Consider the following 15,468-nt stretch of genomic DNA (forward strand, 5'->3'; position numbering starts at 1 on the left):
ATTCTTGATTGGTGAGCAGACCCCAGACCTCACAACTAGAAAGTGCAATAGGTTCTATAACTTCTTCAAGTATTTTTAGAAAGGTCCTAATTGGTATGTCCAATTTTATGTTCCATTTGATGCCATAGAAGGCCATTCTTGCCTTGTCTCTGTGCTAAAACTTATAAACTCATACTTATATATACTTGTATACTGTGTAGAGGCAGCACGCCAAGAGGACTTTATTGTAGGCAAAATAATGTGCAGAGCCAGCGTGCCAAGAGGACTAGACCGTAGTGGAAATATAAGAGAGGCAGCATGCCAAGAAGACTACAATGTAGTGTAAAACTGTTGTAGAGCCAGCATGGCAAGAGGACCAGACTGTAGAGAAAAAATAAGAGAGGCAACGTGCCAAGAGGACTAGACTGTAGGGGAAATACTGTGTAGAGTCAGCATGCCAATAGGACTAGACTGTTAGACTGCTAGATTGAATCCCCGAGCTGACAAGGTATAACGCTGTCATTCTGCCCCTGAACAAGGCAGTTAACCCACTGTTCCTTCATTGTTAAAACCTGTTATGGACCTCTTGGGGATAGAATCCCACTGACGGGATTGCTAGCATGGCAGGAAATTCAAAAGAGCAAAAATCGAATAATTTCAATTTCTCAAACAATCAACTATTTTACACCATTTGAAAGATAAACATCTCCTTAATCGAACCACATTGTCCGATTTCAGAGTCTTTACGGCGAAAGCATAAAGTTAGTGTCAGGGATATGTAGGGCAGGAGGAAGGAGCAGAGTCAAATGCAGGATACGATTGTTCGGTAGGCCGAAGTTTATTGACACCAAACACACTAGGTGTATCATAAGCACAGGGATCGCACAAAACCCCAAAAAGGAAACAGGTAATCCAATGAAGAGGAAAAAATACGCACGGGGCGCAGCCCGGCTAGAATCAATACTCCAATATGAAAACGCTGGAGAAAACCACAACGTACAACCCCACTGCCTGCTGACAAACAAATAATCCCGCACAAAACACAAACCCAAACTGTTATTCAAAGAATTATAGATTAACATCTCCTGAATGCAACCGCATTGACAGATTTCAAAATAACTTTACTGGGAAAGCACACTTTGCAATAATCCGACTACTCTGCTCAGAAAAATACACTACGCAATACAGATAGCGCCATGTTGGAATCATCTAAAATCATAAATAACATTAGAAATATTCCCTTACCTTTAATAATCTTCATCAGAAGGCACTTCCAGGAACCCCAGGTCCACATAAATGTTGTTTTTTTCGATGAAGTTCATAATTTATGTCCAAATACCTCCATGTTGTTCCGTGTTGTTAGCGCGTTCAGTAGGCTACTCAAAAGTCACGGCGAGAAGTAAAAAAAGAAAATCTATTTACGTTCGTTCAAACATGAACGTTGTTTAGCATCAATCTTTAGGGCCATTTTTAACGTGAAACATCAGTAATATTTCAACCGGACCTTTCCTGTGTCTTGAAAAACGTTTTGAAAAGGTCTCATCTCACATGAACTCGTATGAACGCTCAATAATTGAAGTGACGACATCCCAGAGACATCAACTTCCCTTCCTTCTCATCCGATCTCTGTTCATCATAGACAATTCAAACAACTTTATAAAGACTGTTGACATCTAGTGGAAGCCATAGGAAGTGCACAATAAATAATTTGTCACTGTGTGTTTTATTGGCAATGACTTGAAAATAGTACAGCCACAAGATTTTCATTTCCTGCTTGTATTTTTCTCAGGTTTTTGCCTGCCATATGAGTTCTGTTATACTTAGATACACCATTCAAACAGTTTTAGAAACTTCAGAGTGTTTTCTATCCAAATCTACTAATAATATGCATATTCTATTTTCTGGGCCAGAGTAGTAACCTGTTTAAATTGGGTACGTTTTTCATCCGGCCGTGAAAATACAACCCCCTAGCCCCTAGAGGTTAATAAGAATTTGTTCTTAACTGACTTGACTAGTTAAATAAAGGTTAAAAAAATAAATGAAATAAAAATGTTGGATTGGCTTCCATTAAGAACACCCTATGTGTTCTGTTAGACAGGTAACTCTTTATCCACAATATAGCAGGGGGTGTAAAGCCATAACAGATACATTTTTCCAGCAGCAGACTATGATCAATAATGTCAAAAGCCTCACTGAAGTTTAACAAAACAGTCCCCACAAACTTTTTATTTTCAATTTTTCTCAGCCAATCTTCAGTCCTTTGTAAAAGCGCTGTGCTTGTTGAACGTCCTTCCTGATAAGCGTGCTGAAAGTCTGTTGTCAATTTGTTAACTGTAAAATAGCATTGTATCTGGTCAAACAACATTTTTTCCAAAAGTTTACTAAGGTTTGGTTGATATTTGAGCCAGTTAAGGGGGCTTTACTATTTTTAGTTAGGGGAATGACTTTTGTTTCCCTAACCCCGAGGGAACACACACTTTCTAGTAGGCTTAAATTGAATATATGGCAAATAGGAGTGGCAATATCATCCGCTATTATCCTCAGTAATTTTCCATCTGTCGTCAGACCCCGGTAGCTTGTCATTGTTGATAGACAACAATCATTTTTTCACCTCTTCCAGCACTCACTTTACCGTTATGGCTGGTATGTCATGCTTAAGTTTGCTAATCTTGCCAATGGAAAAATCATTAAAGTAGTATGGCAATATCAGTGGGTTTTGTGACGAACGAGGCATTTGATTCAATAAATGATGGCGCTGCCTTTTTGCCCAAAATGTCATTTAAAGTTCTCCAAAGCTTTTTACTATCATTCTTTAAGTCATGTTTCTTTGTTTCATAGTGTAGTTCCGTCTTCTTTTTATTCAGTTTAGTCACATGATTTCTCAATTTGCAGTATGTTTGCCAAATCGGTTGTGCAGCCAGACCTATTAGCCATTTCTTTTGCCTCATCCCTCTCAACCATACAATATTTCCATTCCTCATCAATCCACAGGGATTTAACAGTTTTTACAGTTATTTTCATAATGAATGCATGCTTATTAGTAACTGGGATAAGCAATTTCATAAATGTGTCAAGTGCAGCATCTGGTTGCTTTTCATTACACACCACAGACCAACAAATATGATTTTCATCAACAACATACTGTAGGAATCTCTACAAAACATATTGTATGACCTCTTATACACTATATTAGATGCAGGCGTTGGAACTTTGGTTTTCCTAGATATGGCTACTATAATGTGATCACTACATCAGATGAATTTGGATACTGCTTTCAAGAAAATGTATGCAGCATTTGTACATTTGTGATTAATACATGCTGATGATTTCAGTCCTGTTCTGTTTGTAACTACCCTGGTAGGTTGACTGATAACCTGAACCAGGTTGTAGACAGTGGTGTAAATATTTTAAAGTACCACTTAAAACTTCTTAGGGATAGGGGGCAGTATTTTCACATCCGGATGAAAAGTGTGCCCATAGTAAACTGCCTGTTACTAAGGCCCAGAAGCTAGGATATGCATATAATTGGTAGATGTTGATAGAAAACACTCCAAAGTTTCTAACACCGTTAAAATAATGTCTGTGAGTTTAACAGAACTGATTTGGCAGGTGAAACCCCGAGGACAAACCATCCAGGGATTGTTTTTTTTAGGTCATAGTATTTTCCAATGGTTTTCTATGGGAAACCCTATTTTATTTTATTTTATTTTGATTTCACCTTTATATAACCAGGTAGGCTAGTTGAGAACAAGTTCTCATTTACAACTGTGACCTGGCCAAAATAAAACAAAGCAGTGTGACACAGACAAACAGCACAGAGTTACTCATGGAGTAAACAATAAACAAGCCAATAACACAATAAACAAGTCAATGATACAGAAGAAAAAATAAAGTCTATATACAGTGTGTGCTAAAGGCATGAGGATGTAGGCAATAAATAGGCCATAGGAGCGAATAATTACAATTTAGCAGATTAACACTGGAGTGATAAATGAGCATATGATGATGTGCATGTGGAGTGGTGTGCAAAAGAGCAAAAAAGTAAATAAATAAAAACAGTATGGGGGTGAGGTAGGTAGATTGGGTGGGCAATTTACAGATGGACTATGTACAGCTGCAGCGATCGGTTAGCTGCTTGGATATCTGATGTTTAAAGTTGGTGAGGGAAATAAAAGTCTCCAACTTCAGCAATTTTTGCAATTCGTTCCAGTCACTGGCAGCAGAGAACTGGAAGGAAAGGTGGCCAAATGAGGTCTTGGCTTTAGGGATGATCAGTGAGATATACCTGCTGGAACGTGTGCTACGGGTGAGTGTTGTTATTGTGACCAGTGAACTGAGATAAGGTGGAGCTTTACCAAGAATATTATTATTGAGTAATCTGGAGCCAGTGGGTATGGCGATGAATATGTAGCGAGGGCCAGCCGACTAAAGCATACAGGTCGCAGTGGTGGGTGGTATAAGGTGATTCGGTAACAAAACGGATGACACTGTGTGTGGATCAGTGTGGCTCAGTTAGTAGAGCATGGCGTTTGCAATGCCAGGGTTGTGGGTTTGATTCCCATGGGGGACCACTGCGGAATTTTTTTTATGAAATGTGTGCATGCACTACTGTAAGTTGCTCTGGATAAGAGTGTCTGCTAAATGACTAAAATGTAATGTGATAGACTGCATCCAGTTTGCTGAGTGGAGTATTGGAAGCTATTTTGAAGATGTCGAGGATCGGTAGGATAGTCAGTTTTACTAGGGTAAGTTTGGCGGTGTGAGTGAAGGAGGCTTTGTTACGAAAAAGAAAGCCGATTCTAGATTTGATTTTGGATTGGAGATGTTTAATATTAGTCTGGAAGGAGAGTTTACAGTCTAACCAGACACCTAGGTATTTGTAGTTATCCACATATTCTAGGTTGGAACCGTCCAGGGTGGTGATGCTAGTCGGGCGGGAGGGTGCGGACAGCGAATGGTTGAAAAGCATGCATTTGGTTTAACTAGCATTTAAGAGCAGTTGGAGGCCACGGAAGGAGGGTTGTATGGCATTGAAGCTAATTTGGAGGATAGTTAGCACACTGTCCAAGGAAGGGCCAGAAGTATACAGATTGGTGTCTTCTGCGTAGAGGTGGATCAGGGAATCGCCCGCAGCAAGAGCGACATCATTGATATATTCAGAGAAAAGTGTCGGCCCGAGAATTGAACCCTGTGGTACCCCCATAGAGACTGCCAGAGGTCCGGACAACATGCCCTCCGATTTGACACACTGAACACACTGAACACACTGAAGGCTATTGAGTCTGCCGATATGAATACGGTGATTGACAGAGTCGAAAGCCTTGGCCAGGTCAATGAAGACGGCTGCACAGTACTGTCTTTTATCGATGGTGGTTATGATATCATTTAGTACCTTGAGTGTGGCTGAGGTGCACCCGTGACCGGCTTGGGAACCGGATTGCACAGTGGAGAAGGTACGGTGGGATTTGAAATGTTTAGTGATCTGTTTATTAACTTGGTTTTCGAAGACTTTAAATAGGCAAGGCAGGATGGATATAGGTCTGTAACAGTTTGGGTCTAGGGTGTCTCCCCCTTTGAAGAGGGTGTTGACCACGGCAGCTTTCCAATCTTTAGAGATCTCGGACGATACGAAAGAGAGGTTGAACAGACTGGTAATAGGGGTTGCAACAATGGCAGCGGATAGTTTTAGAAAGAGAGGGTCCATATTGTCTAGCCCAGCTGATTTGTACAGGTCCAGGTTTTGCAGCTCTTTCAGAACATCTGCTATCTGAATTTGGGTGAAGGAGAAGCTGGGGAGGCTTGGGCGAGTAGCTGCACGGGGGGCGGAGCTGTTGGCCGGGGTTGGAGTAGCCAGGAGGAAGACATGGCCAGCCGTTGAGAAATGCTTATTGAAATGTTCAATTATCATGGATTTATCGGTGGTGACCGTGTTACCTAGCCTCAGTGCAGTGGGCAGCTGGGAGGAGGTGCTCTTGTTCTCCATGGACTTTACAGTGTCCCAAAACTTTTTGGAGTTAGAGCTACAGGATGCAAATTTCTGCTTGAAAATGCTAGCCTTTGCTTTCCTGACTGACTGAGTGTATTGGTTCCTGACTTCCCTGAACAGTTGCATATCGCGGGGACAATTCGATGCTATTGCAGTCCGCCACAGGATGTTTTTGTGCTGGTCAAGGGCAGTCAGGTCTGGAGTGAACCAAGGGCTGTATCTGTTCTTAGTTCTGCATTTTTTGAACGGGGCATGCTTATCTAAGATGTTGAGGAAATTACTTTTAAAGAATGACCAGGCATCCTCGACTGACGGGAGGAGGTCAATATCCTTCCAGTATACCCGGGCCAGGTTGATTACAATGGCCTGCTCGCAGAAGTGTTTTAGGGAGCGTTTGACAGTGATGAGGGGTGGTCATTTGACCGCGGACCCACAGCGGATACAGGCAAAGAGGCAGTGATCGCTGAGATCCTGTTTGAAAACAGCGGAAGTGTTTTTGGAGGGCAAGTTGGTCAGGATAACGTCTATGAGGGTGCCCATGTTTACGGATTTAGGGTTGTACCTGGTGGGTTCCTTGATGATTTGTGTGAGATTGAGGGCATCTAGCTTAAATTGTAGGACTGCCGGGGTGTTAAGCATATCCCAGTTTAGGTCACCTAACAGAACGAACTCTGAGGCTAGATGGGGGGCGATCAATTCACATATGGTGTCCAGGGCACAGCTGGGAGAGGAGGGGGGTCGATAGCAGGCGGCAACAGTGAGAGTCTTATTTCTGGAGAGATTCATTTTTAAAATTAGAAGTTCGAACTGTTTGGGTATAGACCTGGAAAGTATGACAGACTTTTGCAGGCAATTTAGGCAGTAGATTGCAACTCCTCCCCCTTTGGCATTTCTATCTTGACGGAAAATGTTGTAGTTGGGTATGGAAATCTCAGAATTTTTGGTGGCTTTCCTAAGCCAGGATACAGACACGGCAAGAACATCAGGGTTGGCGGAGTGTGCTAAAGCAGTGAGTTAAACAAACTTAGGGAGGAGGCTTCTGATGTTGACATGCATGAAACCAAGGCTTTTTCAATCACAGAGGTCAACAAATGAGGGTGCCTGGGGACACGCAGGGCCTGAGTTTACCTCCATGTCACCCGAGGAACAGAGGAGGAGTAGGATGAGGGTACGGCTAAAGGCTATCAAAACTGGTCTCCTAGAGCGTTGGGGACAAAGAATAAAAGGAGCAGATTTCTGGGCGTGGTAGAATAGATTCAGGGCATAATGTGCAGACAGGGGTATGGTGGGGTGCGGCTACAGCGGAGGTAAGCCCAGGCACTGAGTGATGATAAGAGAGGTTGTATCTCTGGACATGCTGGTTATAATGGGTGAGGTCATCGCATGTGTGGGAGGTGGGACAAAGGAGGTAACAGAGGTATGATGAGTGGAACTAGGGGCTCCATTGTAAACTAAAACAATGATAACTAACCTAAACAACAGTATTCAAGGCATATTGACATTTGAGAGAGAAATACAGCGAGGCATAAAATAATTACAGGTGTTGATTGGGAGAGCTAGCTAGACAACAACGGGTGAGACAACAGCTGATCAGCTAAAACAACAACAACAGGTAAAATTGTGATGACTGGGCAGAGAGGGTCGGTTAACTACACACACAGCCTGAGTTCGCGGCTTGGGCCGACAGATAAACAAAAAAATAAACAGAATGGAGCACAGTGATTAATGGACAGTCCAGCAGGCATAAGCTATATAGCCAAGTGGTCATAGGGTCCAGGGGGCAGTGATAGATGGAACAGGGAAGCCACGGAGCAGTCGCTACTATGCTAGCACGCGGGCGACGCGGCGTTTAAAATTTAGTAGCCCGGGGCTAGTGGAAGCGTCTGCTCCGACGTCCGACGGAGGACGGTTGAAGAAAACCCCTTGAATGAGTAGGTGTGTTCTGACGCTTGACTGGTCCTACAAGTAAAGAAGAACTTGGTGTTAAGTGTTACTCATAACCACAGCTCATAATGGTTGCTGCCCACTACAGTACTTGTGCTCCAGAGTGGTGCAGCTGTCTAAGGCCCTGCATATCAGTGCTAGAGGTGTCACTACAGACCCTGGCTCGAATCTGGGCTGCATCACAACCAGCCGTGATTGGGAGGCCCGTAGGGCGACGCATAATTGGCCCAGCGTCGTCCATGTTAGGGTTTGGCTGGGGTGGTCTGTGATTGTAAATAAGAAATTGGTCTTAAATTACTTGTTAAATAAATAGAAATTGAAGTACTCTACATGGCACTAGAAACCATTTGGCTTCTTGAACAGTGTGTGTCTTAATTAACTGCTCTAGTAGGTGATGTAAGCATAAGAAAACTGACCATCACTGGTCAAGTGTTTGAAAAAATGTGGTTGGTTTATTTGTGATCTGTAATTAATAAAATGCAATGAATATAAAAAACAAGGTATCGAACAAATGTGGATTGACAGGCCAAGCAATCATTGACGTGACACCAATATATCTGAAAATGTTTATTATATTATACTATTATAATAAGTACTACAATGAATTAGAATAGCAATTGAACACATGCACTTCAATGTTATATCAATTCATAAAGGAATAAAGCTTTTCTCCAAACATGGAAGTGGTTCCACTCTGTAGGCTACTGCTAATCACATCATTTAGCATGTCAAATTAAACTTTAACACTCTAGATTTGAACAATATCTCATAACATTGGAATATTTAAAGTGAACCTGTTAATTATTACTAGTTACAATGTTACCAATGATTAGCTGCTAAATTGTTGGTCATCTCTGTCAGAGTAGTCCTACCTAACTGTATGATAAACCATATAACTGAACGTTACAATGTTTGTTCCCCTCAATAATTTCTTAATAACGTATATCATTGGATGTCTTCTCCATAAGGTGTTTCTTGGTGTTCTTCTCCGGCCTGAACAGAATAATAAAGCATTTAGGAACAAATAATAGAAAGAACAACCCAAAGCTAGAGGTGATGATGGCAAAGATCTCCACAGCTACAGTCAACTTCCCAGGAGAGCTGACATAAGCTGGGATAAAGGTGATCCAGACTGCACAGAATATGAGCATGCTGAAGGTGATGAATTTGGCCTCATTGAAGTTATCAGGCAGCTTCCGAGCCAGAAAAGCCAGCACAAAGCACAAGAGAGCCAGGAGTCCTATATAGCCCAACACAGCCCAGAAACCAATAGCTGAACCCACATCACACTCCAGAATTATCTTTTCCTTGTAGGTGGTGAGGTTTTTAATGGGTAAGGGAGGGGACAGGACCAACCATAGAGTGCATATCAAAGCCTGAACAAACGTGAATGACACTACAGTCAATCTCTGCTGTGGAGGACCAAACCATTTCATGGCATTACTGCCTGGAAGTGTAGCCCTGAAGGCCATCAACACCACTATTGTTTTCCCCAGAACACAAGAGATGCAGAGGACGAAGGTGATCCCAAACGCTGTGTGGCGCAGCATACAGGACCACTCAGAGGGCCGGCCAATGAAAGTAAGAGAACACAGGAAACACAGAGTCAAGGAGAAGAGCAGCAGGAAGCTCAGCTCAGAGTTGTTTGCCCTGACGATGGCCGAAGTTCGGTGGCGGTAGAAGACAGTTGCCGTGGCAATGGCCAGACAAGCCCCGCCCACAGAGCAGGCGGTCAGGATGATTCCGAGGACCTCGTGGAAGGACAAAAACTCCACAGGCTTAAGGATACAGCGGTCTCTCTCTGCGTTGGGCCAGTACTCCTTGGGACATATCAGACAGTCTGAAGAATCTGACCAGGACAAAACAACAGACATCAAATGACAGACATCAAATAATAACAGATTCAGGTTTTATTTATTTACAAATACATGTCCCACAATGCTGCACTTTGGCAGTTTACAATAAAGAATGTTGAATTAATGGTCAGCTTACATGAGATAATAAGAACAGGAACATGATTGACAGACGCTACCTTTGTAGTGCTGGTAATATGAAAAAAACACTACTTAGTTAACTGTCATACAAATTACTACACATTTTATGCCAACTATTCCTATAGTCCTACCTGTGTTATTACTGATCTCTCCCTCTGCACATTGGATACAGTCATAACAGCATACAGGCTTTCCTTTCTGTATAGCCTTACGAGTGCCTGGGGGACAGCTCTCACTGCACACTGACACAGGTACTTGTGTACTGTTCTTTACCCAGGTGATTTCCCTCTCCATGTCAAGCCTCTGGTCAGGAGGCAGGGACGCATCATAGCGCCCCACTGTCACAAACTTCATCTTCCCACTCTCCTGTCTCTGCCAGTTGACCAGCTCATAGGTGGCCACTGGGTCCCCGTTGGCATCGAAAGACACCTGGTACCCATTACGTGAGAAGTTCACCCTCCTCAATCTCTCCAGGACCTGGGGTTTGGAAGGGCAAGGGAGGGGAGAGAGGTGAATGGAGATGGAGATAAGGGAGGAGAGAGATGAGTGAAGGGAAGAGAGATGGAGAGATAGATGGAGAGAGGGGAAGAGAGAGATGAGAGATGGAGAGATAGAGGAAGAAAGATGGACAGAGAGAAATGGAGAGAAGGGAAGAGAGATGGAGAGAGAGAAACAGAACATTAATTCAACTCATATTTATCAGATGTGTTACTTCAGAACAAGTTGTAAAGTATAATGAGAACTCATATGCCTTCATACATGTAGTGTAAATAAACATATCTATCAGGAAATTATAAAAAAGACTTGTCATTCACCTGTGTTGGCTTCACATGAAGGTTTTTGTCACAGTTCACAGTGGAGTTTTCTCTCTCTTCACAAACAATGCTGTGGATGGCGTGTGCTATGGCGTAAACAGCTTTATACACCATGTTAGTGATACGCAGCTGAGATGTATCTGTGTAGGGGGCCTGTAGCTGCTGTATATCCTCACTGCCATCACACACCTTCTCCTCAACACCAACACCTGTAGAGGTCCAGACAGACAGACAGACAGACAGACAGACAGACAGCGGGCGGGCGGGCGGGCGGGCGGGCGGGCGGGCGGACGGACGGACGGACGGACGGACGGACGGAAAGACAGACAGACAGACAGACAGACAGACAGACAGACAGACAGACAGACAGACAGACAGACAGACAGACAGACAGACAGACAGACAGACAGACAGACAGACAGACAGACAGACAGACAGACAGACAGACAGACAGACAGACAGACAGACAGACAGACAGACAGACAGACAGATAGATAGATAGATAGATAGATAGATAGATAGATAGATAGATAGATAGAAAGATAGATACCTTTCCCCAGCCTACAGCCAAAGGCTCCCTCCCAGAACTCAGTGAGCATGGGAGAGTTGGACACCTTCTGTGGGGAGAGGTCCAGGAGGAAGTCCCTGAAGCCGGGGATGACAGAGCGTTGGATGCCAAATCCGATGGCCCCGGCACACAGGCCGAAGCGCAGCATATCTGGGTCAGTGACCCAGGTCTCGCTCCCGATCCACTGGCGGGGCGGAGAGGGCAGGTGGTCAAGCTCCTCCAGCAGGATTCTCATGTCCCAAGCAGATACGAATGCAACCACCACCCGGGCTGTGGAGCTGGGGAACATGATTATATCATATGCTTAATATGCTGGTCATGGTTGTCATTCAATGGAATGTCTCAGTGAAGTGAACATGAACATTAGTATTAATCAACACTTTTGACAAGCCTAAGATATGCAAATCATGTTGGTCTCACAGATCAGCTTTGGGAAAAGAGAGAAATTAACAACAAAAGTATTTTTTATAAATATAGTCTTGCATTTGTATGAATGAAAAGTTCACAAGTTATCATGGATCACCTGCGGATCACGTCGGCCACCCGTTGCACTCTGCTGAGTGGATTGGTAAGGGAGAAGGCTTCAGAATACTCCACACAGATGCCTTCCTCTTGTGCTGCATGTAGGAAAGCCGCCATCCCGTTATTACCGTAGTCAGAGTCGGAACGGACCGCCCCAATCCAGGTCCAGCCGAAGTGCCTGATGAGGTGGGCCAGAGCGGCAGCCTGGAACAGGTCACTGGGGATGGTTCTGAAGAAGGTTGGATACTGTTTCTTATCACTCAGACACGCACATGTGGAATAGTGGCTCACCTAGGTAAAAACAGATAGTTGAAAAATGTAAAAAGAACATCATGTCGGCCTAACAACTCTAATGTATTGGCTACTTCCTGCTTTTTTTATTTATCTATGTAGTTTGATGTTAGGGAGACATAATAATAATTTGCCAATTCATTGTTTTTCATTAGGCCAGAATTAATAGGATACACAAAAGTGTGACACCAATCCCTGGTCTCCCTTAACAACCTAGCCTATGAAAGATAGTCCTCAGATCATGTTTTAATGCCTACAGAAGTTCTCCAGACTCATATTCCTCAGTCTATGTTCAAAATCCTATAGTATTTCTCCAGACTCATATTCCTCAGTCTATGTTCAAATGCCTATAAAGTTCTCCAGACTCATAGTTCTCAGTCTATGTTCAAATGCCTTTCTCCACATAATTTCACACAGAAATGTATATTCCTGAAAGAGAGGAGAATACAGTTCGAATACAGTGAATTCAAAGTTGAACTCATTCCTGAAAGAGAGGAGAATATACTGTAGGAATACATTAAGTTTAAAAGAAGCTGAATAATTTCTTTCCAGAGGAGTTTACCTGAGGAATGCCGAAAGGGCCGGTGATGCGCAACATGCTGATGGTAGGTGTGGAGGCAGACTCGCCAACGATAGCTGTCACTGTAGCCGACCCCGAGCACTGTTCTCTGGTATCAAACATGGGGTCCAGGCTGTTAACCAGCTGGAAGGCCACTTTCACGGCCATAGGGACTGAGTTGCAGGAGTCGTGCACTTGATAACCAAGCGTGACACCCGGTAGAAGGTCTGAACTGTTGTTTATCTCCTCAACTGCGAAGACCATGGCGCGCGAGAAGCGCAACTCACGGGAATCCATACTGTAAATAGAAGATGGGTGAGTGAGCACCCATATAGAATGTTACCATGGCAAACAGCCTAATATCTAGTATTATTTTCCAGGCCGTCTATATGCCTACACTTTTGTTGTCTGTAATTGAGGACATTGAAGAATAGTCTGCATTTGGAACTGTGATCCTTAGCAACAGTAGTCTTCACCTACTCTCTCAGACACAAACACACTTTTTATCTGTCTTTAAACACACTGTTAATCTGTCTTTAAACACACATTTTATCTGTCCTTAAAACACTGTTTACCTGTCTTTAAAACACTGTTTATCTGTCTTTAAAACACTGTTTGTCTCTTTAAACACACTGATTATCAACTTTAAAAAATAGTTTCTCTGTCATTAACACACTCTTTTTCTGTCTTTAAACACATTGTTTATCTTTCTTTAAACACATTTTTTCTCTGTCATTAACACTGTCTCTCTGTCTTTAAACACACTGTTTATCAGTCTTTAAACACATTGTTTATCTTTCTTTAAACACATTGTTTATCTTTCTTTAAACATATTGTTTCTCTGTAATTAACACTGTTTCTCTGTCTTTAAACACACTGTTTATGTCTTTAAACACAATTTATCTGTCTCCCCACACAGCCACAGTCCTGTCCCCTTTCCCTCTTGCGCTCACTGACCTCCCTGTGCACTGCAGGGGCTCAGGCAGGCTGGTGTAGCTGTGATCCACAGTTTGCATGTAGTAATGGAAGGAGAAAACTCCCCCGATGACAAAGTCCCCGTCCTGGGAGAACACCGGAGAACGAGGGGTGCCTTGGAGCCTGCATCTGACAGACTCCAGACCAGTGGTAGAGGCAGACGAGAGCAAGGCGAGCCCACCAGCCACCACAGCTAGATGTAGCAGACCCAGACTACCGGCCAGACTTGGATCCAGAGCAGGAACCAGAGAGAGCCTCATTCCCCTGATGTGTAGAAGGTATGGGGTAACACAGCGCCACACAGACCCACATAGGTCAGGTTACCTCTCTACTCTGGGTTAAATACCCACCGTACCTCTGTTGGGATTCCTCTGGGGGCCACGCTGTGGGTATGGCCATGCCAAAGAGGGAGGGGTTAGAGACTGCTCTGCTCACCCAGTCTGGTCCTGCTTCTTTCATCTACAGAGAGTGTATGCAACAACATCAGAATTAAATTGACTGTAAACACACATTAGACACACAATAACCATGAGCCTCTCATATTTATTTTACAGCCTAGTCCTCTTGGCACGCTGGCTCTTCACATTATTTCCCCTACTATCTAGTCTTCTTGGTATGCTGGCAGTACACAGTATTTATTCAAAAGTCTAGCCCTCTTGGTACGCTTCCTGTCTTGTATTTCCCCTACAGTATAGCCCTCTTGGCACGTTGCCTCAATTACAGTTGAAGTCGGAAGTTTGCATTCACCTTAGTCAAATACATTTAAACTCAGTTTTTCAAAATTCCTGACATTTATTCCAAGTTAAAATTCCCTGTCTTAGGTCACTAAGGATCACCACTTTATTTTAAGAATGTGAAAAGTCAGAATAATAGTAGAGAAAATTATTTATTTCAGCTTTTATTTCTGTCATCACATTCCCAGTGGGTCAGAAGTTTACATACACTAAATTTGTATTTAGTAGCATTGCCTTCAAGTTGTTTAACTTTTGTCAAACGTTTTGGGTAGCCTTCCACAAGCTTTCCACAATAAGTTGTGTGAATTTTGGCCCATTCCTCCTGACAGAGCTGTTGTAACTGAATCAGGTTTGTCGGCCTCCTAGCTCGCAAAAGCTTTTTACGTTCTGCCCACAAATTTTCTATTGCATTGTGTTCAGAGCGTTGTGATGGCCACTCCAATACCTTGACTTTGTTGTCCTTAGGCCATTTTTGCTACAACTTTGGAAGATTGCTTGGGGTCACTGTTCATTTGGAAGACCCATTTGCGACCAAGCTTTAACTTCCTGACTGATGTCTTGAGATGTTGCTTCAATATATCCACATAATTTTTCATCCTCATGATGCCATCTGTTTTGTGAAGTGCACCAGTCCCTCCTGCAGCAAAGCAACCCCACAACATGATGCTGCCACCCACTGTGCTTCACATTTGGGATGGAGTTCTTCGATTTGCAAGCCTCCTCCTTTTTCCTCCAAAAATAACGATGGTCAAGATCTTTGTCCCCATGTGCAGTTGCAAACCCTTGTCTGGCATTTTTATGGCTGTTTTGGAGCAGTGGCTTCTTCCTTGCTAAGCGGCCTTTCAGGTTATGCCGATATAGGACTCGTTTTACTGTGGATATAGATACTTTCGTACCTAGTTCCTCCAGCATCTTCACAAGGTCCTTTGCTGTTGTCCTGGGATTGATTTGCACTTTTCGCACCAAAGTACGGTAATCTCTAGGAGACAGAACACGTCTTCTTCCTGAGCGGTATGTCGCCTGCGTGGTCCCATGGTGTTTATACTTGCGTACTATATTTTTCACAGATGAACGTGGTACCTTCAGGGGTTTGGAAATTGC

General features: G+C 43.3%; 1 protein-coding gene across 1 annotated transcript; it reads right to left on the reverse strand.

The window, feature by feature from the left end:
- Positions 1 to 8,841: 8,841 nt before the first annotated feature.
- On the reverse strand, positions 8,842 to 13,893 carry LOC115206644 (extracellular calcium-sensing receptor-like). The gene is made up of 7 exons (XM_029773815.1): positions 13,616 to 13,893; positions 12,662 to 12,956; positions 11,810 to 12,099; positions 11,284 to 11,564; positions 10,719 to 10,927; positions 10,035 to 10,380; positions 8,842 to 9,758 (listed from the first exon to the last, which is right to left on the reverse strand). The coding sequence occupies exons 1-7, from the start codon at positions 13,891 to 13,893 to the stop codon at positions 8,842 to 8,844; spliced, it is 2,616 nt and encodes an 871-aa protein (XP_029629675.1).
- Positions 13,894 to 15,468: the final 1,575 nt, after the last annotated feature.

The sequence above is a fragment of the Salmo trutta genome, chromosome 13 (genome assembly GCF_901001165.1).
Source record: "Salmo trutta chromosome 13, fSalTru1.1, whole genome shotgun sequence".
NCBI classification, from domain to species: domain Eukaryota; kingdom Metazoa; phylum Chordata; class Actinopteri; order Salmoniformes; family Salmonidae; genus Salmo; species Salmo trutta.

Coding starts and splice junctions, on each gene's coding strand:
- LOC115206644 (XM_029773815.1), bottom strand. CDS start 13,893: ATGAGGCTCTCTCTGGTTCCTGCTCTGGATCCAAGTCTGGCCGGTAGT. Junction 12,957..13,615: donor CCCCTGCAGTGCACAGGGAG/GTCAGTGAGCGC, acceptor TTCTATTTACAG/TATGGATTCCCGTGAGTTGC. Junction 10,381..10,718: donor TTCATGTGAAGCCAACACAG/GTGAATGACAAG, acceptor TCCAAACCCCAG/GTCCTGGAGAGATTGAGGAG.